The sequence below is a fragment of the Pygocentrus nattereri genome, chromosome 17 (genome assembly GCF_015220715.1).
Source record: "Pygocentrus nattereri isolate fPygNat1 chromosome 17, fPygNat1.pri, whole genome shotgun sequence".
NCBI classification, from domain to species: Eukaryota; Metazoa; Chordata; class Actinopteri; order Characiformes; family Serrasalmidae; genus Pygocentrus; species Pygocentrus nattereri.
Genome location: NC_051227.1, coordinates 35,579,177 through 35,597,955, shown reverse-complemented (window position 1 = coordinate 35,597,955; position 18,779 = coordinate 35,579,177). Strand labels below are relative to the sequence as shown.

The window sequence follows — 18,779 nt, the reverse complement described above, 5'->3', positions numbered from 1 at the left end:
GCTGACTGCTCCCACAGAAGTGGCGGGAAAAGTATAAGGTAGGGGTGTGGTTATTCAAATATCTCTGCTTGAAGGAAGTTTGGTGAAAAAGTTAAATTATCACAATTATCACTTTTCTATATTTATTGTGTCCGTCTTTTGCTTTTAGTGCAGCTTCAGTTCTTTTTGAGAGAAATCTGCGTATCTGCTGATATTTTTCTGTGGCTCAATCAATCCAAGTAATCCCAAACACATTCAGTGATGTTGAGCTCTGGACTGGGGTGGTCAGTCCATTGCCCGGAGAACACCAGCAGCTTCTTTGTTTGATTAGCAGTTTTGTCTACTTTCTTTTCTCATCAGTGGCTTCTTTACAGATGTATAGTGTTGTGGCTTCTTACAGTGGAAGGATGGATCGAAACACCTGTGGGTTTTTGAAACATAAAATGTGTGTGTTGGGGGGGTACTTTTGATTGTCCATCATCCATCTGTAGTTCCAGTCCAAGTGGCTTCCTGCTCAAACACACTCAGTAAACCTGGTAAGTCACTGCTGAGTTGAATCAGGTGTGTTTGAGCAGAGAACTCACCAAACCGTGCTGAACGTTGACCCTCCAGAACCAGCTTTAACACCTCTTTCTTAGTTGACACTACAGTGTTGGAGGATGCTGCTAGGGCTGTTTTTCGACCCCCAAAACTACAATAGCAAAGGTCCAGGGAAACTTGTTTGTTCTAAGACTGAACGAAAGGAATAAATTTCAAAGCTATTTGTTGTTCCCCACCCCGGCTCAGAGAACATTTGAAAAAGCCACTAATGTAAATTTGCAGCGCCTTGTGTGGCAGTGCGGCACGGTTTCTCATTATTTAATGTGAGCAGCAGAAAGTCTTCAAATAACTTGCATGGTAAACAAGTATCTTAATTCCCACTTGGCCTCTAATGTTGACTGTACACAACATTTCTGTTGGAGAAAGAAGAAATAAAAAAAGGATCAAATATTGAGACACACAAAAAAACTGGAGCGCAGTAATAAAAAAAAGCCCTTTAAAACGCAGCTTTAATGTTGCATACCAGTCTTTCTGCTCTCATGCTTTGAATTAAGCTTCTCAAGACTAGGCCATATGCAAAAGCACAACATGTATAATCTGATAATTATTTCACAAGTATAGGTGATAAATAATTTTGACAAGTTTGACAAGACTATGAAAAAGAAGACAAGGCATTAAGCTTTTAGGCTAATGAAGGTAAATCAAGTGAAAATAAAGTGTATGAGAGCTTTACAAGTTCAGACTAAGACGTCAGATTGGGAGAGCATGGATGTATTTGCCAATAACTTTGATCAACTTTTGACAGTTATGAGTAGACGTCTGCCCTGCGATGGACTGGCGACCTGTCCAGGGTGTATCCTGCCTTCCGCCCGATGACCGCTGAGATAGGCTCCAGTACCCCTCCGTGACCCTGAGGGAGAAGCTGCTTAAAAATGGATGGATGGAGTAGATGTCTGGCTATTCTGACTATACTGAATTTTCCAAATTCATGGTTTTATACATAAAAAATACCGTCATACTGCCCAGCTCTGCTAGGAATGTCTGATTGTTGATTGTTCCTCAATTAACTAACTGCAGCGTCCAAAACTGGGACTAATGCACAATTAATTGCCTAGCCCTTAAGCGTAATCCTGGTGAAAGGAGCCTCAGTTGAAAAAGCCTGTTCAAGCTGCTTTTCAGCACCAGTCTTGGCTGGCCTGTGAGAAAACGGCTCAGTACGTGTTAGCTCATTAGAGTCAGAGAAATGAGCGTAATGAGGTGTGTGGGCTGAAGCTTCTTTAGTAGCTTTAGGCTGGTGCATGGAGTGGATGGGAAGGGTCTGGGGTCTAGTGTTCTCTGTGCTGGACATGTGGAGCAGTGGCCAGACTTTGCTCAGGCCAGCCGCCAGTTCCACAGACACAGGGGAAGTGCTCAGAGCCAACAGGAAATGTTCCACACAGACTGCTCCACTTCTCACTCCATTTGCAGCCTTATCAGCCCTCATCACTGCTGCGAGAGGCAGCACGCATTGTGTGCTTGTGCAGGGAGACGGCACAGCATGTCACAAAAGCATCGAGCGCATCTCAGATTGGTTTTACTGTCTGCTGCTTCTTAGATATAACGATGGGCCTGAGCTTGATTGGTGTGGTGTTTGGCTTTAAAATGGCCTTGATATACTAATCAAAGTCAAAGGCTTTGCTCCGAGCATGCACGAACACACACCGATTCTCTAATTGGGCTAGGCAATCTTCGTTTCTCAGAATTGTTCTGTGAGTTTATGAGCCTAATTTGGCTCCTTTAAAATCCGCATTTATAATTTGGCACTCAGTGTTTCCCTCCAGTGCCTGCTCACGTTCAAATTTGTTACGCATTACTTTTAATGTCCTCCAACTTCCGCAACACTATTTCCTTTGCAGTGAAACTTGTGATTGTGTTTGGGCATTCCTTCCATAGCAGGCTCTCACGTTTCTACTTAATGCTTTTCACAAAAACTTGCAGCAATGGTTGGTTGAATGAGTCTGACTTGCAGAAAACTACCTCCTCATCATTAATAGCGCACGCGCAATTGACCTGTACGTGCTGCAGCTGCCAGTGCGTTCTTTCCTAGTGAGCAATGCGAGGTTGGACAAGTTTAGGTAGGTGCAGTTTAAAGTTCTCTACATAAAAGTTTCCAGTTAAGTGCTAAAATTGAGGCGCGAATATCGCTGTTGTCGGATCAAAACCTCGTATCTCCAGAATGGTAACTTTACAGAAGAAGGAAACGATATACTTTACTTTAAATGGAAGTCAACGGAACTAGAATTTTTTCCAAGTAATTTTGGGTCATTTCTGTTGGTCCACTCATCATGAAATTTCAACACAATCTAAAGGACCACAGATACTTTCAAATTAAGTCCAAAACTTGAAAGAGACAAATGGAGATATAAGGTTTTGTTCCGTCAGCAGTGATATATATATATATATATATATATATATATATATATATATATATATATATATATATATATATATATATATATATATATATATATATATATATATATATATATATATATATATATATATATATATATACGTGTGGTAATTGAAATTAGGCGACAAACACCACAGATTCTGTTTCCATTCTTGTATTAACTTGATTATACAATGACCAAAAAAAGGCAACAGTTTATCCTGACAATGTGACTTTTCATAAGCATATGAAATAATTTGAATTGGAAATTGGTAACACTCCACAATTCCATGTTTTGAGAGAAGTTGTGGACTGCAGTTGTAGTTGTGGGCTAAAGTTTCTCATGAGGTTTAATAGGAGTTTTGCAAACATTGCTTAAAGCTTGTCCAGCTTTACAACAGTATAGAAAGCACATATTTGTGGGTTAGTGGAGGATGGACGGTAGTAGAGGGCAATGTATAATTTATCATCTTTATTAATACTATTGTAGATTAAGTCACATTACCTCTAGGGATGTAGGGATGCATTGAAATAGGAATTGTGGTGTGACAGTTGCCAATAGGAGCTGATGCCAGTAAACATTTCAGAAATCTAGAAGATTAGACCACATCTACACAGATTAGCGTTACTTATTTTTATAGGGTTACAAATGCAGTGAAATGAATAAAATGCAGATATTTTAGCACAGTAGTACAGCATCATTTAAACGTCTTCCAGTAGCTCTAGTGGTTTACAATAAATACACTAACATATTTCAGTTTGAAATATTGTTCTAACCTAAACACTGTCTGATACAGATTTTTTTTAAAGGGATCATTTGCTGATACCAATATGGTTCCAGTATTATTGTGCATCTGTAATTGGTCATATGCAAATGTGGGGCTGTCCCTGGTCAAATGACGTTTTGTTGTTTATCAAAGTAAAGATAAGTTAACACATCCCTTACAGAGGACACATAAACATACATTAAATCTAAAATGTGGCTTGTGCAGAAATGATGGCACATCATTGCATATTTTTCCCAATATGTTAAATTCAGCAAATAAAAGGAAATTGTGCTCTAAAAGTTGCCATTTTTCTTTTCTGTAGTGTTTCACTTAGAAAATAAACAAAATGTGTAAATTGACTTGGGTGTTCAAACTTGCATATGACTTTATATCACAATATACTTTTCTGGGCATGTTTTGGATATTGTCAGTACTTTACACTGACAAACTACATGTTTCATTAAAAAGTGAGAACATAATTAGCCCCATGTGATTGGATTCAGAAATGTATCCATAGTTGGTCCTTTTATTTATTTATTTATTTATTTATTTATTTTTTGTCCGTTTCAGCTTATCGAACCTCAGAAAACGTTTTGTCCATGGCTGTCTGTCTGTCTGACCGTCTAAAGGCTTCATTGTTTCTGCAGCCAACAAGAATGCAATTCACATGTTGCTAATCTGAATAGTTGCTTCAAAAGTATTTAAAATAAGTTTATTATTTATTATTATTTTGTTGTTAGATTTGTATTCGCCAATCAGGCATAACAATGAGTGGATCAGACCCAGCAGTGCTGCTGGAGTTTTGAAACACCATGTCCACTCATTGTCCACTCTATTAGACACCTTACCTTACCTACCATGTCAGTCCACCTTGTAGAAGTAAATTCAGAGACGACAGCTCATCTGCTGCTGCACAGTTTGTGTTGGTCATCCTCTAGCCCTTCATCAGTGGCCACAGGGCACTGCCCACAGGACGCTGTTGACTGGTGGACTATTCTCAGTCCAGCAGTGACATTGAGGTGTTTAAAAACTCCAGCAGCACTGCTGCGTCTGATCTACTCACGGAGAATGATCCACCACCCAAATAGTACCTCTCTACTCTGTGAGGGTCCATGGGGGTCCTGACCACTGAAGAACAGGGTAACAGAGTATCAGAGAAACAGATGGACTACAGTCTGTAACTGTAGAACTACAGAGTGCAGCTATACAGTAAGTGGAGCTGATCAACTGGACAATGAGGGTAGAAACAAGGTGGTCATAATGTTATGTCTGATTGGTGAACGCTACTTATTAAGTGATATTGTCATTCAGACTGTTCATTAATTGATTTCTCTTTACATATGTGTTGTCCTGCTTCCACCAGCACTGTGCTGGTTAACTGCCCCTTCCCATGCCCCACACTGAAAATGATCCCTGTGCCACAAGATATTGTGGTGGGTCTCATGGGACTCTCATGGAAATGCAGACCTCTGTCTTGAAGTACAGTGATGTGATCCTGATATTTTTTTGCCATATTGGCCACCTGTAAATCGGTCATTTACATAGCAAAAAATGGTTTGTTAAAACCAGTCTTACTTAATCCTGCTTTGTAACCCCCAGCACTGCACAGTTTCCTGATCCAGCTGATCAACTTGATTCTCAAGCCCTTTGTGAGGTGGATGTGTTGGGGTAGGGAATAGCCAGAGCCATGAAATCATAACGATAATATTGGCCAAGGCTGTTCTTCAGAATGACACCCTGTTGTTGGACTTTACTCTGCTGATCGGCCTCTTTGTACTTGATAATAGAAGTCAGTTTTATTTCTGGTCGAGAGGGTGTGTGTGTGTTGTGGTATAAGGATCATTTGAAGCTGGTTGGTTGAGACGTGCCAAGCTCTAGCAGTAGCTGGCACTGTGCTGACAGACGCTGGCTAATTCCAAACAAACACTCCATGGGCACTAGGCAGAGGCACAGACCCCTGATGTTTGCTTTGTTTTCTGAGATGACACCCATCGAGCTAATACTGTCAAAATAAACACCGTGTGCATCACCAGTTGTGTTTAGTCTCATGACCGGCTCCTCTGTGTTTGCCTGAGCTGCATTAGGAAGGAGGATTTGAGGGTGTGTCTGTAGAAGCAGTATTTACTATGCTGTGAGCGCATGTGAGGTTAAGCCGAAGACCCACCAGACTGCAGTGTTTATTCACTGCCCTGACTCAGACATGTTCCCACATGGAGAAGGGTCAACCAGAGGATTGAAGGAGGAGCTCAGGGGGCTGCAAGAGCTGTGGCAACACACGCATAACCACACACAAAAAGAAGATACACACTTCCGATAAGGACAGAGGAAATTTCCAAGCAATGAACATAAGGGGATTTGCATAATGGGAATCCAAGATGAAAACTCTGATAAGGGCTTAAAGGGGAAATCCCACCGATTTCCCCTTTAGATCTGCATATTTTGATTGTTGTCATTCAGAATGGCTTGATGTGAAAAACTTATTAAATCAGATTTCTTTACACCAAGGGTCACAATGTCTACAGCATATATATATGAATGTTACACATTCATGTAATAGCTTTCTGTTCGGTGGCTCTTCAAGGCTTTAAACACTCTGACATCTGATTCCTGCCGCCTTTTGAACAATTCTGACTCAGTAAATTTCTCTAGAACATATTTCACACTAAAACCACTTGACATTACTTTATTTACCTCTTAACTATTGAATTGTGCATACTTTTCGAGGAACTGGTGGAATTCCCCTTCAATCTGGATAACCACTGGTGAAACAGCATACAGCTGGCTTCAAAGACAGGCCCATATGATGTCACTGGGCACAGGTAAGTAATACTGGGTGCATGCCCTCAATCTGCTCCTGGGTTTCTCCCTCCTGTCAGTGAGGAGGTTCCACTAGTGCACTGACGATGCTTCCCTGTAATTATTTGGTCCTGTAGTGCTCACCCTCCCCCTCTCCCTGCCCCTCTTTCCCTGTGCTGACTGGGAGGTCTTATTGAAATAACAGCTGGCTGCACTCCCCTCTTGTGTTCCGTTGATGTTCCGTCGCCTGGGCCAGGAGTCCTCCAGGTTGGCCTCTCCTGTCCCTTTACGAGCCTGTGCTTCTTCTCCTATTGTGAAGATCCATGACACCCAACCATCTGCATATCCAGAGAGCCAGTAGGAGTTCACACCTGCAGTTTTAAGACATAATGTGGCTTTAGACTTGTGCTCTTGCCTTAGCATAACACTTGTCGAATTGGCGTAATGTTTGGGTATCTAGTATGTTAATTTGTTGAATAAAAATTGTGTGGTTTGGAAGTAAATTGTATTTGGGTGAGAAAGGTGTGACACTACGGCTTTAACTGATTTTCAAAGTGGCACTGATTTTGCAAAGTGGATTGAAACCTTGCATTCAGAACCCTACTGTAATCACTAGTCCCTACATGCAGCATTATATAAAACATATTACAGCAAAAAGAATTTGTGTTAAACGGGTTTGTTCCTCATTCCAAAAGTCGAATCATGCAAAACATCATGACAAATAAAACATAGCTGTCCTACGTTTGTGAGAGCACATCATTTGTACAGTATTTGTTGCAGCGAGTTGTGTTATGAGTGCCCTAATGGTGCCTGCTGCTTTTCGGACACTGCTACATAATGGTAGACTCAGAAAATACTGCACTACATAGTAAACAGGGCATAGTTTATGTATTCAATCCCATTCTTGGGAGGCCAGAGTCCTGGTTAGGTGACTTTCTTGCTCACACCTGATTCAATTCCCTCTGGTAAGTGTTGGGTTTAGTTGGTGTGTTTTGAGCAGGGAAAACACCAGACTGGGCTGACCCCGTCCCCCCCAGGACTGAAATGAAACCTCCAGGTTTAGGACATAGCTCTGCTGTGAAGTGTGGAGGCATTTAAACTGTCACAAAATATAACAGTCTTTGAAAAGCAATATAGGGATATTTATGAACAGATTTGCCATTAATCACAAAACAGCATAAGATTTATACAAAAAGTTACATTGTATTGACATAAGGCACCTTAAAGTAATCATTTTCCCACATAATGCACGTTTTAAGGCAGAGGCCTAGTTAAGAACACAGTATGTCAGTTCTGTATGTTTCTCCTTGTGTACAAAAGTACAGCTTCTGTTAAGGAGACTATGTGGCTGCAGGCATGAACAACTAACTCAACAAAGTTTTACCTGAACAGATGCCGTTCATCAAAAAAGTACTCAGTATGTATGTAACTGAAAGTACTTTTACTTTTGATGTTCAAGTATACATGTAAGTACTTTTGCACTCTGAGTAGATGTTCTGTGTCTGTAATTCTTCTAAATACAGGTTTTTGGGAATATATATATACACTTATTGTGTTATATTGAGCACTTTATGAACACCTGTATTCCCAATGTGAAATGTGATCTCAGTGATTTTGACCATGGTATGACTGTTGGTGCTAGACAGACTGGTTTGGGTATTTCTGCTCAACCACTGCTCTGCTGGGATTTACACACACACACACACACACACACACACACACACACACACACACACACCAACACCAGTCTTTGAGAATGGGGGGTGTGTGTGTGATTACTTAGAATGGTGCAATGTAGAAAAAACAGACTGCAGACTGAAACACCTTGTTGATGAGAGAGAGGATGGCCTGACTGGTTCAAGCTAACCGAATGGCTGGGCTAACTCAATACAATTTAGGTGAGCAGAAAAGCATCTCAGAGTGCACAATGCATCAAACCTTGAGGTGGATGGGCTACAACAGCAGAAGACCCTTTCAGCTAAATCGTAAAGCTGAGGCTGCAGTGGGCACAGGCTCACCAAAACTGGACAGCTGAAAACTCGTAGACTGGGCTGATGAATCTCGGTTTCTGGTGAGACACACAGATGTTGGGGTCAGAATTTCGTGCCAAAAGCATGAATCCATGAACCCAACCTACCTTGTATCAACAATCTAGGCTAGTGGTGGTGGTGTCACTTTGTGGGGAATGTTGTCCTGGCATGCTTTGGGTCCATTAATACCAGTTAATCATTGCTGGAATGCCATGGCTTTTTGAGTATTGACCACGTGCATCTCTTCATAGTCACAGTTTTCCCCATCTGTTATGTTTATATTGCTGCTGTGGGAAGAAAACCTTGTATCTCCAAAATAGTAACTTTACAGGAGAAGGAAAAAACATGCTTTACTTTCAATGTAAGTCAATGGAACCAGAATTTTTCCCATGTCATTTTGGGTCATTTCTTTTAGGCCATTCATCATAAAATTTACAATGTAAAGAGTAACATATACTTTCAAATTATGTCAAAAACTGAAAAATGCCAAAACCTTGTATCTCCATTTTTCTTCGGACAGCAACGATATGCTTCACTACGCCTTTAGGAAAAAACATGTTATCTTGCACATACTGGCATAAGCTGTTTAGAAATATTAAAAGTATTGCTTTGTAAATATGTTATTTATGCTTATGCAGTGCAGATCCGTGACTCTTTCATTACCATTGGCACGAAACAGCGGAGTGGCTAAGGGATTCTTGGTGACTTGTGTGTCAGAGCTAAAGTGAGCGTGTGCCTTTATGTTCTTGCACTGACACTGAGCAGTTCTTGAAAACAGATGGAAAGTTGGAGATGAGAGCAAAGCAAACAAAGACAATTTGTCTCTGTTTATTTTGATCATCCTAGAAGAGCAGAGGCCCTTGAAGCTGGGCTGCTTCTGCTGAACCTGTGTTTCCTACCAACATGCAGAGCCCAACAGGGAGTGAGTGATCTGATGAATGGATACAGGTCTGTGGTCTCAATCTTGTCTCCAGGGCTTCCCATCATGCCCTCACATGGAACTCCTTTTAGATGTGGGAGCGCTGCCAGGGTTCTGGTCCTGTTGCCGATGGCAACCCAGTAATTTCAAATATACAGTGTGTCTGCATTGTCCTGGCTCAGAGCGCTACCAAATCTTTAATTCATGATCTGACTGCAGTCTTTTTACTTAACAGCTGAGCTGGAATTTTAACTGCTAGGGAAGTCAAAAATAAGCTCACCAGTGGCCTCACAAATAGCCAAGAACAAGAGGCCATACATGCTGTATACTGTGTATGAGAAAGCTGTGATGTTATACAGTCTGACTTATGATGATCCCACACGTGACGTTTGTGCAGTACCAGTCAACCAGTTGGTTAGAATTTTTTAATAATCCTAAAGACACGTTGATCTGAAGGCTTATGCTCAGATTTATTCATTTGTAAGTGTTATAAATGAGAGGGGGGCATTTAATAAATATATATATATATATATATATATATATATATATATATATATATATATATAAAAACTATATTTAACAGAAAATTACACAGACACCTCAACAACTAAAAAGATTTCTCTTTGTGTTCTTTTATTGCAACTTTTATACTTTTCAGGAAACTTTTTTAATTATTCAAAGAAATCTGCAGGGATATTTTTCCACACCTAACACCAAAGTTCAGTCGAAGTTGAGTAAGTTAGAAGTTTCCTTTTCCTGCTTCTCACGATCCAGATAATCCCATACACATTCAGTGATGGTGTTTGGACTCTGGGGTGGTCAGTCCATTGTTCTGAGAACACCAGCAGCTTTGTTTTTGTTTGTTTGTTTGTCTTTTTATCTATTTCTTTTTCTCAGTAAGGGCGTCTAGATGTCCTTTCAGACTTATAGTGTTGAGTTGTCCTCTCACAGTGGAAGGATGCATGTAAACACTTTTTTGGGGATTTTTTTTCCCGATTTGAAGTAAGAGTGGAGCTTGATCTTCTCCTTTCTCTCAAAGAGGACAGCGTTAAGTACTGAGTATCTGAGGGTGACCGATTTGGTGGTTAAAATAAACTTGAACACAGAACAAATGTATCCATTGTTTAATTCCGTATGTGTTATTTTATAGTTTTGATGTTTTCAATATTACTGTAAAATGAAGAAATTAATTAATATAAGAACCTTTTTTTTGTATCCTCTTTTTTTGACCTGGACTGCGGCTGACAGTACTGAAGCAGATGGAGTAAAACTGTCTCTCTGTGTTGTGCAGGATGTGAAGATATTCCGGGCATTAATCTTGGGTGAACTGGAAAGAGGACAGAGTCAATACCAGGCACTGTGCTTCATCACTCGCCTTAACCACAATGAGATCATCCCCAGCGAGTCCATGGCCAGACTCCGACAGGTCAGTACCCTTCTCCAGAGCCCTACACACACAGAGAGAGAGAGGCCAGTGAGGCTGGCAGGGTGCCAAGTTGGCAGGTTGTAGAGGCAAGAGACAAACCCCTTAAATTTCAGACATCCACATGCTGAAGCTTTTTTTAGTAGCTACACGGAAATAATGTAAAATAATTCAGTAATATTTAATTGTGAGCAGTGGCCCTCTGGATTAAAGTCATAGGTTGGTTAATATTCAAATCGATATGTTCACAGTTTTCTCCTTGGCCCAGTGTAATAGGCAAACTATCTTTGAAGGGGCAGTCGTGGGCTGGAGGTTAGGGAGCTGGCCCTGTGACCGGAAGGTCGCTGGTTCAATCCCCAGAGCCGACAGCACATGACTGAGGTGTCCTTGAGCAAGACACCTAACCCCCAATTGCTCCCCGGGCGCCGTGGATCGAGCTGCTCCGGGCAAGTGTGTGTGTGTGTGTGTGTGTGTGTGTGTGTGTGTGTGTGTGTATTCACTAGTGTGTATGTGGTGTTTCACTTCATGGAATTTCCCCGCTTGTGGGATTAAAAAAGTACCACTTAACTTAGATCAGCCAGGACATATTTTGAGAAGGTTACTTTCCGTTTTTGTACGGATTGGTTGTGCTTAGTCGCTTTAATGTGGCTGAGAATCGTCTAATTTGACCAGAAAGTGTAATATGACTGACATGCAAAATAGCCAGCCACGGACAGTTGTTTTGTTGGGACTAGGGGTTTAGTGTGTAGGAGTTAGGGCTGAATGATTTGGGGAAAATATCTAATTTGTGATTTTTCTGACCAATATTGAGATTTAAATTTAAATGTGATTATTTAGGAGAATTTTAATCCTCAGGGCTTTTGCCAAGAAGGCCAACATATCGTTTTTTTTTCAGACTTGAGACTTGAATGTTTAATGTACACTGTCAGATTAAAAGTACTGTGCAGGTACATTTTTTTTTAAATTTTTTTTATCATTAAGGTACGAATGATGTAAATGTACCCTGAAGGGTGTAACAATGGTTGTAAGGTCCAGCTTTGTCATTTTAAATACATTTTTCTCAGGAAAAAGTAAATATATGTACCTTTACATAGCCAAATGCAATAAAATATAGCATACAACTTAAAAATTTAATTGCGAAATTTACTATCTAACAGTTTGTGGTTGCTTAGCTTAACCCTTTCCCTTTTTCTCTTAAGCAATTTTGCCACTTATTTCAAAAAAGTGACTCATTTTACCTGATAAATGAGAGCTGAGACGCATTTTACTCATGTCTTTCCCCAAAACCAAAGTCATTTTTCAGTCTAAAACCTGACACTTCGGTGGGTATTTCATTTACTACCTACCACGTTCTTCAAAGAAACAATTGAATAGCTTTTAAAACTATTTTAATGCTTTGAAATTCATCAACATTTTTGACATCAATGACAGACTAATCACTAGCCGATCAGAATGCAGCTGACAAAGTCCAGATAGTTGTGGCCAGCTTAACGTGCTGTAGCTATCACAGATGCATCTTGGGCTGTCACGAGCTAAAAAGTAATAGAAGCTCACAACCTACCAATTAGCAATGTGTAACCTGCCTGGCGAAATCATCACACGCTTGCATCAAACCACGTCTGGCTCAAGTGCTGGCTCATGCTGGTCAACATTTTCTGATTGATTTAATGTTTCATGCATACAGAAAAACCCACACACCATCCGGGCAGCGGAGGAAAAGAGGGCGATGGAGACGGTGAGCATGAACGTGGCTGTGAACTTGACGCGGGCGTGGCAGCTGAGCACCCACCTCTACAACACGTGCAGCATGGCCCACGAAGCTGTGTACACGCGTGAGGCTGATGTGCGCCATTGGCTGGACACAGGCAAGCAACCTCTAATTACACCCTGCCCAAACCAGCACACTCTAATACAGCACCAACCTACTGCCATTTATGTCTTAAGTATAGTGCAGGCCCAGTCATTTCCGTTCCACAGAGTCAGTATTACAGTCATTACTACATATAGCAAATGCACAAGTGCACAAACATTCATATATCTGGCCGACTGGTTTTATAGCATTATTTTGCCTACAGTGCAAAGTAAGCAAAAAATAAATAAAATTGGCTGTTGATTAAAGGTATAGTTTGTCCAAGGGTAGGTGATCCAAAGTTTTCTTCTTCAGTTTTGATTGAATATTATGTCCCACAAATTAGGCCCTGTGCATGTAGCAAATATCACTAGTGTAGTATAGTTAAAAATGGGCAGCCAGTTGAATCCTGAATTTTTAGGTACTTTTGTAGATTTTTAAAGATAACACTTAAGAGTGAGTCACACTCTTATAGTGCTGAAAAAAAATGAAATAGAGAATTAGAATTTTTGTATGTTCCCATATTTAAGAATCATGAGATCTCAAGTCGGGTGGCGCGGTGGGTAGCGCTGTCGCCTCACAGCGAGGAGGGCCTGGGTTCGATACCGCGACTGGGGTCCTCTCTGTGTGGAGTTTGCATGTTCTCCCCGTGTCTGCGTGGGTTTCCTCCCACAGTCCAAAGACGTGCAGTTAGGCCAATTGCCCCTAGGTGTGTGTGTGATTTGTATAAGTCTGTCTGTCTGCCTGCCCTGCGATGTACTGGCGACCTGTCCAGGGTGTATCCTGCCTTCTGCCCGATGACAGCTGGGATAGGCACCCCGCGACCCTGAGGGAGAAGCGGATTAGAAAGTGTGTGTGTGTGTGTGTGTGTGTGGGAGTGTGTGATCTCAAGTCTCTACTCCACCAGAGGGCAGTGTAGAGCCACTCAGAGGTTCTAATTAGTGGCCGCACCCAAATCTGGTTAGTTCATTTGAAACTACACAGCAGGAGTGCCATGGATACAAAGATGGAGTGGAAATGGGGCATCCTAAATGTAGTTTACTTACTTTTTAGAGTGCTCATAGATCACAGCAATATGATCACTGTGAGCTCAAGAAGAGCTTCTGGCTGACAGACCAACATTACTGTGCACTAACTCAGACTTCTTCAACTTCCACTGGGTCTGCTTCTGATGAAATCTAGGCTAAATCATTAAACACACACACACACAATAAACACACACACACACAATAATATTATTTACCTGTTAACCATGTTTACTGGTTAAGCAATGTTCTTTTTAAGAATTTTATCCCTAATTCCTGTTTGTAGCATCCTTACTATAAAGATTATTTACGAAGAGCTTAGTTTTTCATAGCAAGAGCTGCACTTGCAGATGCCTAGGGTGAAGTGCAGACATCTTAATGGTATTTTGTGACTGGTGTTTGTGTTTACAGTGGTCAGTGAGCAGTTTTAGCATGAAATAGATAGATAGAAGGACTCGATTAAGCTAGCAGGGTAGTGCTCTTGTATGCTCACCAAGTCTGAAAATTAAACAAAGAAATGTTACGCAACCCCAGATGGTTTCCTTCATTCCACATGCTGTGAAAACAGCCAGGCTTCATTGGTAAATAATAGACCTTGGGGATACCAGTTACTTCCATGAGCCAGTCACAACATCATGTCTGAAGAGTATTTCAAGCATTTCAACCTTCCAAGTAGCCAAGAATCGACTCTGACTTTCAGACTTGTTTGAGTCCAAGAATGAAGTCTTTTGGAGTCGACGCCCCTTTACTAGTTCTAATATGTTTAGTCCTGTGAAGGAAACGTAGAAAGACTACTGCAGCCATCTACAGGCTTCAAGCATCGTCCTAAATTGAATGGAATAAAACCTTCAACATCGTTCATCAAATTAATCTTGTTTAGTGTCAGCTACTTCAGTCTTCACAAGCTCAATGTTTTTGAGCTGAAAGATATGAAATCATCTTTAACGTGACAAGCCTAGCTGAACGTTACCTGAGGCAATACAGAGGCTTAAGTTAAGTGAGTTAAGTGATACTTCATTAATCCCACAAATGGGGAAATTCCACCTCCGCATTTAACCCATCCATGAAATGAAACACCACATACACTCTAGTGAATACACACACACTCTAGGGGGCAGTGATCACACTTGCCCGGAGCGGTGGGCAGCCCTATCCACAGCGCCCGGGGAGCAACTGGGGGTTAGGTGTCTTGCTCAAGGACACCTCAGTCATGGACTGTCGGCCCTGGGGATCGAACCTGCAACCTTCCGGTTACAGGGCCAGTTCCCTGACCTCCAGCCCACGACTGCCCCAAACTGCTTAGCATATAAATAAAAAAGCTATGACTTCAAATTACTATTCAACATTTTATTTACTGCCCAATTAAACAGGACAAATTATGATCTCTTAATGAAACATACAGTTAAGAAGTGGTTTTTAAGTACTGACAATATCCATAATACACTCACAAAAGTATATGATGACATTGTGATGTACTTTTGTCACGATAATGATAAATATTGTTCAGCTGTAATGTCACCCACTACGGATTTGTGGTCCGGGTCTGGGTTTAATAGATTACAGTAATAGTGATAATACTCAATATCGCTTTAGGTGGGCGCTGGGTTTCATCTGCCTGTGTTTGCTATGCGGTAACCTGTAGCCTTTAGACTCATGTATGGAATCAGATTATGAAATTTGACAATGTCCATTGCTAATAACAGTATGTCAAATGGTGTCAGGCAACAATGTAATAATACGGTATGCAGTTTGCACAGTGATACTTAATGGCCAGTAGCCCTCATTGCTGAGTTATCTTCATGAGCCTTGTAGCTCTGCTTCAGACGTTGACATGACATGATTGACTTTTTTTTTTATTTTACTTAAGAAATCGTCCAAGCTGTGTGTCTGAGCGTGGTGTTGCTGTGTGCAGGTGTGGAGGGCTCCATGTTTGAGATCCTGCCGCAGGGTGTGGAGGTTCCTGACCTGCAGAGCTGCCGCTCAGTGAAGGATCTGTGGCAGCCGTGCTCCTGCAGCTACAGCCTGAGACTGGAGTGGTACCCCTGCCTGCTCAAATACTGTCGTAACCGGGACGCCACGGGCCGCGGCACTCCCTACAAGTGCGGCATTAAAAGTTGCAGCAAAGGCTACAACTTCACCTACTATACCCCTCACAAACACCTCTGCCTGTGGGAAGAAGAGACCTAGCATGGTGGGCTCTATATCTACAGCCAGGACAATGCTTATATTAACATTTCTTTCCATGAAACCCTCTTATTTATGATCAGGCCTCTGGATTTCAGTTTAGCCCTTGGCCGTTTGAGTTGGGACCGCTGAGATTACATGTGGCTCCTACAGTCAAATGCCTTCAGCTCGAGATAAGATGAGCAGCTTTGTCTCTGTGCAAACAGTGTGTCCCTCCAGGACAGTTGTATTTTTCTGGAAATCTTTAGACTGGGAACTATTAATTAGCTCTTCGAGTCACATTAGAACTGACTGGGCATCTACAGAGCCGACACAAACTGTTCTGTAGACCCAAACAGACTGGGTTGAGATGGCTGTGAATCAGTTAATAATATTGCAACAAGCTAGGATCTGCCGATTAGCTGGATCATGTTCAGTCAGGTTGCCAAGCTATTCCTTTTCTGCACCTGGTGTTATTTATTGTTTTGCTGTGGGAAATTACTGAAGAAACAAAAGCACATGTTTGGAAAGAAATCTGTTTCTTATTTTTGTTGGAATATTTTATTGCCTTGTGTCATTTGTAATCAGATGACACCTGAGAGGGGGCTCTCCCATTTTGTGGATGTTATGGTTGGGGTGTTTTTTTTTTTCCCAGGTTTTGAGATTTTTGTTGCTAATGTTTTTGGTGCCAGATGAAATTCTACATTATTATGTCTGGATCTGATCAGTTTCTGTCCATCACTCGGAATGAGGTAAGGGAATTTGTCAGCATAGTCACAGATGGTATGTGTCCATCTATGCAGATCTTTGGGCCTTTTGATAAGTTGTTAGGGGCATTTCATCAGTATTTTGCCTTTGTAGTTTATATCTAAGCAGCACAGTTTAAGGATTTTTTTCCTTCAGGGATGTAAGCGTCTGTTTTAAGCCTTATCCAAAACCAAAATAATGCCTGCAGCGCTGTGTATTTAGTAAAACAATATGGCAATATTACTGCAACAGTTGGAAGTCTTTATCAAATTTCACCCAACAGTGCCACCTTCTGGTTACACAGAAAAACACTGCTAAGGCTCAGACTCTGTACAGTTTAAAGGGCCCGTGTCCTACATCTTGTATTTTATATTTTTGCCCTGAATTCACTAAGAACGTTTGTTTTATGTGCCAAAAAGAGTTCTTATTAATTTTTTTTACGTGAGAATTTCCCCAACCTCTCTTTATCATAACAAATTAATCATGATCGTTTTCATACTGTGCCTTTAAGACTGATATGTAAGTGAATCTGTTCTGATTGACTGCCCCGTTTTGTGCCTCCAAGCTGTAACACTTTCTATAACTTGAGTGTAAACGAGAGTATAAACTGCTGTAGGCTGAACAGGTGGTTATATGTAAATAAGTCCGATTTTGTGACCTCACAAACACACTGATTCAGAATGGGTTGTTTATGCAGGTTAGTTTCCATAAATGGACTGTAAAGACTAAGACGTGAAGAGAACATTTTAAAACTTTAAGTGTTTACACTATTAACCCTATAAAATCTGTGTTTTTTTTCCATGATGTGGGCCCTTCAGCTGAAAACTGCCAATCAGAACTAATGAAATTAATCTACTGTACCTTATAATGTACGATGAACAGTCTGTAGCACCTTTTTGAGATCTCTCAAGCTTAAAAGGTTGACGTTATCAAGCAGGACCAAATTTACAACACGCTTATTATTGAGAGCAGGAGCTTTGCATTTCCTTCCCAGGAGTTTGTCAGTTCTTCACAACTTGACTCATATTACCGTCGGAATAGTTGTCCGTGGTACTAAAAACGTCTGAATCACTTTAAACTGTCACACAAAATGAGAAAGCTGACTGCCCAGCTGAGTTTAACTGACCTTAAAAGATTTCAAGTGCCTTAATGCTTCAGTGTTTTACTGATTCTTTTATGGATAAACATAAAATAAAGAAATAAAGTGTCAATTATTTTTCTATGAAAATGTTGGATACAAATATGAATGTGAAGTAATAATTTGAAATAAAATGTATATTCCATAAATGGCAAAGCTGTTGTTTTGGTTTGTGGGGGGGGAATCACTTAAACCGTTTTCTCTAGATAATGCAAATCCGCCTTTGTCGGAAAAGCTCGGATATCTGTTCAGCGCTCTGGCCGGTGTGTCATCAATTTGCCCTACCCCTCAGCTGAGCCTGTGCACATCGTTAGTGTAGTAACTTTGTGTTTGAAACCTTTTGTTGTGTTTATGTTTAGTACAGTGTAGTCTCACATTTTGTTTTACCTCATATTATTGATATATTAATCATATTAATATATGATTAATAATTAATATATTAATCATTTTACTTTCAATGTTGCTCAACAGATGTGTATAATGGCGTGGAACTAAGTAAGCTGTGCTGTTTCAGTGAAATACAGTAACGTTTGTGTGAACAATCTTGTTTGGTTAAACCTTACACACTAATAAATGATGGTTCTTCAATGGTTCTTCAGTAAAGAAAAGGGTTCTATACACAACCGTGACCACTTGCAACATTAAAGGTGGCAACATAAGGTGGAATTATTTATGTTTTACACCACGTCCCAACTTCATTGGAATTGGGGTTGTAGAACCATTTTCTTTACTAAGGAACTCCTGAAGAACCATCATTTTGAAGAGTGGACTTCTTTCCCTTTGGCTCCTGGCTCCAACAGCAGCTCTGTATGGGAGCTTATTTGGGCTTCCAGTGCACAGACTCGACCTAATATCATGCGTAGACCTAATAAAGTGATTTAGGCCATCAGAATAACTCTTAATGCATTTGGTCCAGACAGCACAGAGAGCTCCATCTTGTCTCCTGCATATCCACACCGCTAGGGGTCGCGA

At 40.8% G+C, this 18,779-nt stretch overlaps 1 protein-coding gene across 3 annotated transcripts in view; it reads left to right on the top strand.

The window, feature by feature from the left end:
• The window catches only part of oafa (OAF homolog a (Drosophila)), a 31,371-nt gene extending 13,408 nt beyond the window's left edge, over positions 1 to 17,963 (top strand). For all 3 annotated transcript variants that reach the window (XM_017713060.2, XM_017713059.2, XM_037546418.1), the window contains 3 exons: positions 10,754 to 10,888; positions 12,570 to 12,750; positions 15,672 to 17,963. In XM_017713060.2, coding sequence (XP_017568549.1) covers positions 10,754 to 10,888; positions 12,570 to 12,750; positions 15,672 to 15,946 — 591 coding nt within the window. In that variant the 3' untranslated portion in view covers positions 15,947 to 17,963. The remainder of the gene's footprint in view (positions 1 to 10,753; positions 10,889 to 12,569; positions 12,751 to 15,671) is intronic.
• Positions 17,964 to 18,779: the final 816 nt, after the last annotated feature.